Here is a 9,077-nt window from a genome sequence, read left to right on the forward strand (position 1 = left end):
ATAGCCCAATTTCATAGCCTTAAGAGTGTGCATATCATGAATGCTTGGTCTTGTTGGATTTGTGAGAATCTACTGAAAATAGTCATTTTTGATCAGGATATGTCATTCAAAGCGCATATTAAACAAATATGTAGGACTGCTTTTTTGCATTTGCGCAATATCTCTAAAATTAGAAAGGTCTTGTCTCAGAGTGATGCTGAAAAACTAATTCATGCATTTATTTCCTCTAGGCTGGACTATTGTAATTCATTATTATCAGGTTGTCCTAAAAGTTCCCTAAAAAGCCTTCAGTTAATTCAAAATGCTGTAGCTAGAGTACTAACGGGGACTAGAAGGAGAGAGCATATCTCACCCATATTGGCCTCTCTTCATTGGCTTCCTGTTAATTCTAGAATAGAATTTAAAATTCTTCTTCTTACTTATAAGGTTTTGAATAATCAGGTCCCATCTTATCTTAGGGACCTCGTAGTACCATATCACCCCAATAGAGCGCTTCGCTCTCAGACTGCAGGCTTACTTGTAGTTCCTAGGGTTTGTAAGAGTAGAATGGGAGGCAGAGCCTTCAGCTTTCAGGCTCCTCTCCTGTGGAACCAGCTCCCAATTCAGATCAGGGAGACAGACACCCTCTCTACTTTTAAGATTAGGCTTAAAACTTTCCTTTTTGCTAAAACTTATAGTTAGGGCTGGATCAGGTGACCCTGAACCATCCCTTAGTTATGCTGCTATAGACGTAGACTGCTGGGGGGTTCCCATGATGCACTGTTTCTTTCTCTTTTTGCTCTGTATGCACCACTCTGCATTTAATCATTAGTGATCGATCTCTGCTCCCCTCCACAGCATGTCTTTTTCCTGGTTCTCTCCCTCAGCCCCAACCAGTCCCAGCAGAAGACTGCCCCTCCCTGAGCCTGGTTCTGCTGGAGGTTTCTTCCTGTTAAAAGGGAGTTTTTCCTTCCCACTGTAGCCAAGTGCTTGCTCACAGGGGGTCGTTTTGACCGTTGGGGTTTTACATAATTATTGTATGGCCTTGCCTTACAATATAAGGCGCCTTGGGGCAACTGTTTGTTGTGATTTGACGCTATATAAAAAAAAATTGATTGATTGATTGAATCTACTGGTACCTTGTTTCCCAGGTAACAATAAGAAATATACTCAAAACCTGGATTAATCTTTTAGTCACATAGCACTACTATTATTCTTAACACTACTGTGTGTGTATATATATATATATATATATATATATATATATATATATATATATATATATATAGTTTGTGTGTGTTGGCATACTTTTCTGATCTAAACAGACTGCGAGAAGCTTCTAAAAATAAGAATCACCTTTTTGTAATGTTAGTTTTCATCAACACTTAATTGATTTCATACTAATACTAATAACACGTTCCTCTATTTTATACATCAGCGTTAAAGTGATACTTTTGTTTACATTCATATCAGATTTTCTTTAAAATAACCACGGTACAAGAAAAGTGGAATTTTCTTTCTTTTAATCAGGCAAAACAGAATCCTTGTTCCTGAAAATAGGCATGTAGTCATCCAGAAAACACTGAAAGCACAGTTGTCACTTTACAGATGTTTCTTAGAACATTTTGTGGCTTTTTTTGTTAGGCACTTGGAATCATGTCAACATTCCCTTTGTGAACAACAAAAACATCTTTGGTCCGGTTTGTCAGTTTAAAAAAATAAATCAAGTGAAGCCAGAGTGTAAGAATAGCACCAGCTTCAACGTTTTTCCTCAAAAATGGATTTCTGACATGTATAAAAAGACTGTAATACTTAAATAAGATACTGTTATCACTACATCTCAGAAATGACCAGCAATCTTATAGATGTTTTGCAGGAGAGCGAGAAAGGAAAAACAAATGTCGGCTCAAATCAGATGTACAGCAGTACAGGATTGTTTAATTAAGTCACATTTTGGCAAAGTTGTTCTAAAATTTTTTTCCTAGTTCTGTTCCTTTAAAAGACACAGAGCGACGGCGCCGTGTCCACATTGGACCTGAGTGCTCAGCTACAGGGCAGCCATGTCTGGTAGGAGTTCGTGCACAGCGACACTTGAGGCGACTGTATGTGTGCGATATAATAATTGCTGAAGTTGATGTCCTGCACATATGGAGCTGGCTGGTAGTAACACGTCACGTTCGTTAGAGTCGGGATGGCGTTCAGCTCTGCCAGCACCTTCAGCGCCAGCATGGAGATGAGACTGAGCGTCTGGCGCCGCTCGTGGCCCATCAGGCACACGGTGCTCTCGTTCACCACGTGGTGCAGAGTCATCAGGCACTCGTACCGCTTGTGTTCCATCCCGGCAAAGTGGTTCTGGAGGTAAGCTTCCAGCTTCCTCTGCTGCTCGCTGATGTCAGGGAAGTCAATGAAGAAGCGCGAGCACATGTACCGCTGCATCTGCTTCATGTCCGCCTCCGAAGAGGGTCGAAACCCCCGCACCAGTAGGTGGCAGTACTTCAGCAAGCCGCCACCTCTGATTTCTTCTGGACTTCGTGTCGCTATGATCCTGTGACACAGGTGGTCCATGGCCTCTCTGAAGTCGCCATACACGCTCTCCCCCAACACAGTGGGGTGAAAGCTCTCCGACATGGGCGTCTCTGAGCAGCGGTCGAATAGCAACAGAGAATCGAGGGAAATTTGGAAGGAGTCCACGCTAAATTCAAACTGCCGCCGTAAAGAGTCCACAAATTTTAGCTCCACGTTCTTGCCCGTGTTGTTGGACAGTGAGATGAGGCTCCAGCGGTCCGCCTCGTTGCAGACTTTCACCAGTTTCTGTACGTAGGCCTCTTTGAGCGTCAGCGCTGTGATCCGCTCCTTACAGACCCCGGCCGGCATGAAGTCCAAGAGGCAGTCCAGGACAACGTCCTTCACAAGACGGAAGGCCTGGTCGTCTTCCAGCGACACACCGAAGATCAGGTCCAGGTCTTTGTAGCCCAACCCGCTGTCCTGGTGGAGCACATGACTGGCAGCCGAGCCGTTCAGCCTCACATCCTTCACATGCACGCCACGCTCCTCCAGCCGCAATCGCACCACCTGGACAGACGGAGACACAGCACGTCAGAAAACATCTATGTGTGCATGCCGAGAGGAAGAGCAACTGGGAAAATACCAAGAGTGCTGTGCAAAAAACCTCAGGCACCATAACACCTTCTGTCAGCAAGCAACAATGTTGGGGGGGAGGGGGGTTTCAATATAAAATAATTAATTAGATACATAGAACTGTGTTTTCCAGCAAATTTTAAAATGCAATAATGACAATTTTCTTTTCCTTTTGGCTGCTCCAGTTACATTACGATATGGATCAACATGGGGATGTGGCACAAATTTAACACTGTAACACGCAATTCTAGATATGGATTACGGAGCACGGATACTTTGAACCAGGGACCTTCTATTTGTTATGTAAGCGTGCGAACATTCACTGCATAATGTACGAGAAAAAGATTCCAAATAACAAATCTACAAAGTGTTTTTCAGATAACAACAGCAAAACAAACAAACAAACAAAAAATTCAAAGCTTCTGAACTCTGCAAAAAATGAGGCTTAATGTCAAATTTTGTTTAAAATATACCATGGTTTATAAGAACACCAACCAGTAGTTTCTCACTGATTATTATTCATGGTTGGTCTGTAAACCTCCAGAGCAACGAGAAATGTATTCATCTTAAAACAAAAAACTGTTACTTTAACCTACTAATTTCTTCATTCACACAGAATTCTACAACTACTGATTTCTTCATTTAAAACAAAACTCTAATTCATGCAGAAACCCAGAGGTGCCTAAGAATTCTGCACAGTGCTTTACAAACATAAACCTAAAAACTCACCCTCAACATTTCACTTCAAGCAAGAAAAACTTAACACGACAAAACTCAAGCTAAACTCTTGATTCGTTTCTGAATAAGCTGCACATGGACGCGGTGAAAATCATTAATTTGTGGAGGCGGGATCAATACCGCTGCTCACAAAAGTCCATTCCATCACCGTTAACCTCAGTGTGAACAAAACCTAAAGAGCCCAAACAAAGAGCCGCCCAGCTGCTACGTCACTGCTCCGAACCTACGTCCCTCTGGGTCAGACCGCCTCATCACATGGGCTGAGATAAGACTGACAGAAAGACAGACAGAGAACCTCTGTGCCTGAGAGGAAGAAAACTCCGCCACAAACTGGGGTCACTAACGGTCAGCAGCTTCTCCCTTCCTCCATCCTGCTTACCTGTGACTGCATGCGCCGTCACATCACCAGTCGCCAAGTAAAGAGCACTAAGACCTACTTTCTTCAATCTGTCACAACCGCCGTCTGTATTTTTTCTTCCCTAAACGGGCTGACCTTTGACCCAAGCTGTTCTGCCAACAAAACACGAAGCGCACACTTGCTCGCATCCCCGAATCTCCTCACTGATGCTGATCTGTCAGATTAGTGTCTGTGGGTTGTTAGCTCTCGCTCTACCGTGGTGACCAGATAACGTCCACGCTCTATTTATACATGATAGGTCACACGCTACAGACAAATGATCATTCAACTGCAGGTTTGCACCTCAGACGGGGTTTATGTGGAGCAACAAAATCTCATCCAACGGGGCAGCAAACATTCAGTCAGAAAGTGGCAGAAACTCCGGTTCTCTGATGGTGTCAGTCGATGCAGTGCAGAGTGACCCGGGTCCACTGGAAGGGGCGCCGGGGACGGTCTTGGCAGAGGTCTACGTCTTGGCTCATCCATGATTTATGTCAGATGTGCAGCGAAGTGACTCCTTTCACTCTGACGTTTATAACGCTGCAGTTACCAGTTTATTGTGTAGAACGGAACAAAAGTCCACACGCTCTGCAGCGCCTCCTGTGGCAACTTACAGCAGCACTCTGACAATCTCAATCACCAGCTCAGTTAATTAAAAACTAGTTTCGGATTTGATAAAGAGAAAGTTGACTGATTGGCAAATGAGTATGTGTGATTTTTTTTTTTTGGGGGGGGGGGGAGGACTTCCATTCACATGTGGGTCTCAAACCTATATTTAGGCCTCCTGCTCTCAATTCATCATTCAACAACCACAAACTCTAAACATCACAAGCTCATCCCGAACCTGCAAAATGTGAGAACGACTGGGAAAAGGACTGGATAACTGAAGGCAGTTTTGACTTTTGCATTGCACTTAAATGCATCACAAACCATCTCTGCAGCCACCAAGGGGGCAAGTGGAACATGATCCAACCACAGCGCACAAGAGCTGGAAATGTGGACAGACTTCAACATGTGCCTGCTTCAGATGATTGAAGTCAACCCAGAGACAGTTTGTTCCTGCTGCTCTCTGTCTTTTTTTTTTAAACAGTCTGCTGGATGCCAAAGACAGAAACAAGGAACATATCCCAGAGAAGTGTCAGATTACGTACGGTTACTTCAAGTGTGTTTATAGTTTAGATCAGGCCCCAAAAACCAAGATAATCTTATCAACTGTAGCCTCAGGTAGGGGTCTCAAACTAACAGCCTGGGATCCAGATTCAGCCCCTGGCATGAATTACCTTTTATCAAATCTCTCCTTTAAATCTTACTTTTGTGTACTGTATCATTTTAGTGTAATCGAGCAGTTTTGGCTTCATTATTTAAATCCTCTGGAGTCCATGGTGGAAGAATGGAACCAATAGTTTGTTTTAAGTGCACGGTTGGCAGCCTGGAAGGAGTTAGTTGGCATTCAGGACATTTTAATAGATGTCTATAAATGGGATTCCCCCGCTCCCAGTGCATGTGGTTATAACGTGTCAGAACACAAATCTGGTTCTACAGTCATGTGTAGGGACAAAATGTGGCCCCAAGAGATAACAGTTCTTTTTTTTTTCTTTTTTTTTTGGTGGTTAAGGTACAGCGGAGCTGCAACAGTTCTTTTACATATTAATAAATCTGTCTATTAATATGACAATCAGTTTTTTTAAATAAAGGTTATAACAGTTTCTTATTTCGAGCCACTCTCTCAAGTTACTTTTAATCTAGTTTAAACCGGTTTACACAGAAGTGGAGCAATCTGATCTATTTGGTTTGATAGCAGTGTAAAGCAGTTTCACTTCTGTTGAATAGATATAAGCAGTTTATCTCTGTTTTTGCTTTGATTTGTAATACATTTTGCTGTTTGACCGAACCTGTTGATAAAAATATTGTCTTTTTTAACAGGTTTAAATCAATTTTGGAATAAAGCAAAACCTCATATTTGAAAGAAAAAAACCCACTTATTTAAAAATGTTACTAAAAATGATTATTCAAACAAACTTTTATGCGATTCAATTAAAAAAAAAAATCACTTAAATGTATTATTTTTTTAAAAAGTTAATATTATGTTTTATTTTTTCAAAACACGAAAAAAAAAAAAATCCGGTTGGTACCTGAACGAGGCGCCGGGGCTGCACGGACAGAGTGGGGAAGTTCCCACGACCGTGGATCGGCACCACCTCCCCCAGGATCTGATCCAAGCGCTGCACCTGAGTCCAAGACAGCACGCAGAACCTCAGATCCTGATCCTGATCCTGATCCTGATCCGACGCATCACCGCAAGACATGGCGAAGCAACAGAAACCTCGGCGTCTCTTAATCACGCGTGACAAATCCCTGCGAGTTTCAGTCCACAACAGGCCCGCTTAACACTCCTCAAAAGTGGATTCAGACAGCTTCTTGTTCCCTTCCTTTCCTCGGAGTGTGCGTCGCGAATGATCCAGTGTTCCAGCGAAGAGCCGCTTCATAAAACAGGTCCGGAGGGTTTAACGCGTCCTCGTTAGTACGAGCCCTCTGATTGGCTACTGGCTTTGGTCACCGCACGTCCTGTCTTGCAGGGAACACCTTTCATGTGACGTCATGGATAGCCTCCGCCCCTTTTCCTGAAACTACACTGAGAGGAGTGTCCCCGAATGACCTTTTAAAGGGGTCATTTTACGCACCACTTACAGTCACATATGGTTGACATTTAGTGTTAAATACACCCCAAATGCCACATTTCTGTCCATGTACGTGAAGAAATTCTCCTGCTGTAAGTGAAATTTAAGCATGAAGCCGCTTGGTGTTACCAGTTCTCCACATTTCAAGGCTATTTTCTTTAATGTGGACTAACGTATTCATGGTTCGATATCAGTTATTGTTGTTATTTATTGGTTTTGGTTTATATCTACTGTATTTGACATGTTTGGGCAACAAATTTATCAAAAAAGCTTTGAATGATTAATTTGAAATAGGATGTATACTTACATCCAGCATGGGAAACCCTGTCACCTATATATGATGTCATCAGTGGGCTTGCTCTATTCGCGCTATTGAGGTTTCAAATCCCGCAAAATCTCGCAAAACTTCGGAGAGATGGCCGCACTGCAAGATGTCAGTAACATTGAGAACTGCATTGAAACGCTCTGATCAGGCTGCACTTTAACCACCGCACGCGGACAACAGCATCAACATTGCAATATAAAACTCTTTTTATATTGTGCCTAAAACTCTCGTAACTATATTATCTGAGTTTTTAGATGTTGTTATTGTGTTTGTTTTATGTAAACATGCGAGAAGCTCAGGTTGTTTTTCCGTTATTTTCAATGGGTATTGTTGTGAGCCGCGATAGCTTCCTGTTCATGTCATTCTGTGGGAAAGTGAAGTTTGCTCTTTAACGTCCTGATTATTGTCCTTCACAGTACTATTTGTCCAGTTTGTTCCAGAATAATATATGTAAAATCTCTGAAATTCGGTTTGCGTTTATTAAATTCCACACAGGTTAAACGTAGCAGACACGTAGCAGGCATGAAAGCTGGCTACTGCTGTGCCAAAATATTTTTTCTGATAAAATTACACGTGTATAAGGGCTCCCAGTTCTCAGCTTGGTTGACCTGGAGTAAAATACGAACTTCACAGTCAAAACAACATTACAACATGTTCTGTTTTTAGCTCAACTTAGCCTTCAGTAAAAACATAAAACCAATCAAATCGGCTGCCAATTTAAAAAAAAAAAAATCAATATTCATGAACATCAAAAAGTGGTCTGTGAGAAAACTATCCGACCTTTTTATTTTTTTCAATGTGAATCATGTGCGCTTGCATCAGACAAGCTTGAACCTTCGTGCGCATGCGTGTGTTGTGTGGGCCGCTGAAGAGGAGGTACTGCTGGCCCACCACCAGAGGGCGCCCTGCCTGAAGTGCGGGCTTCAGGCACGAGAGGGCGCATCCACCCCACGGGAGCAACTGGGAGTGACAGCTGTCACTCATCATCAACGCCAGCTGTCACTCATCAACCACCACCATAAAAGCCGGGCAGCATCTCCACCTCGCTGCCAAGATATCGTCTACCAAACAGGTAAACTCTCAGCTGTTTTCTGGTGCCAAACGCACACAATTGTCTGGATTCTTTGCAGGCGTACCTGAGTATTATCTGCAGCTGGAGGCTGGGGTTTGGGGATCGTGAGGGAGAGGACGGACTTCGCTCCTCACACCAAACTAGGATAAGTCATCAGGCGCTGCACGTTGTTGTACTGTGTTTGAGGTGGAGGTGTTATTCCCACCTGAAGAACGTGTTTGCTGACTGTTCACTGGGTGTGTACACACACCCACTATTAACTGTTTCTGCTTCCTGCCAGCAGTACCAGGTCTGACAGCTGGAGACGGTGGCCACCTGGGGACTCAGGACTTGGCGGCTCCGGTGTGCTTCAGACCCGTTGGCAGTGGAAATCGTGTGGGGCCCGGCTCTTCTCTGGACAGACGTCTTCTATCCTCGAGCCTGCCCACACGTCACCTTTGTATATTGATTGCATACAAATTCTGTGATTGTCTGTATTTCGTTGTGCACATTCACAACAGTAAAGTGTTATACTTTTGGCTCATCCATTGTCCATTCATTTACGCCCCCTGTTGTGGGTCCGTGTCACTACACTTTCCCAACAGCGTGAGTTTTTTCACGCCTGTCGGTTGCGTCATTCGCCTGTGGGCAGGCTTTGAGTAAGCACTGGTCCACCCCCCTCGTCGGATTTTTATTGTTTAGGAATGGCAGAGCAACTGCCGCTTTGTTCCATGAAAATTTTTTCAGAAACTCTGCCAGACAGCCAGATGG

At 43.5% G+C, this 9,077-nt stretch overlaps 1 protein-coding gene across 1 annotated transcript; it reads right to left on the reverse strand.

The window, feature by feature from the left end:
• Positions 1–1,602: 1,602 nt before the first annotated feature.
• tent5ba (terminal nucleotidyltransferase 5ba) lies at positions 1,603–6,752 on the reverse strand. Its single transcript, XM_034175151.1, has 2 exons — positions 6,385–6,752; positions 1,603–3,051 (listed from the first exon to the last, which is right to left on the reverse strand). The coding sequence occupies exons 1-2, from the start codon at positions 6,556–6,558 to the stop codon at positions 2,023–2,025; spliced, it is 1,203 nt and encodes a 400-aa protein (XP_034031042.1). The 5' UTR covers positions 6,559–6,752; the 3' UTR covers positions 1,603–2,022.
• Between the last annotated feature and the right edge of the window lie 2,325 nt (positions 6,753–9,077).

This window comes from Thalassophryne amazonica, chromosome 7 (genome assembly GCF_902500255.1).
Source record: "Thalassophryne amazonica chromosome 7, fThaAma1.1, whole genome shotgun sequence".
NCBI lineage: Eukaryota > Metazoa > Chordata > Actinopteri > Batrachoidiformes > Batrachoididae > Thalassophryne > Thalassophryne amazonica.

What these genes read in the sequence shown, in the direction of transcription:
- tent5ba (XM_034175151.1), bottom strand. Translation starts at nt 6,558, where the DNA reads ATGTCTTGCGGTGATGCGTCGGATCAGGATCAGGATCAGGATCAGGAT. An exon ending in AGCCCCGGCGCCTCGTTCAG is followed by an intron (nt 3,052 to 6,384) that starts GTACCAACCGGA and finishes CCGTCTGTCCAG; the next exon opens with GTGGTGCGATTGCGGCTGGA.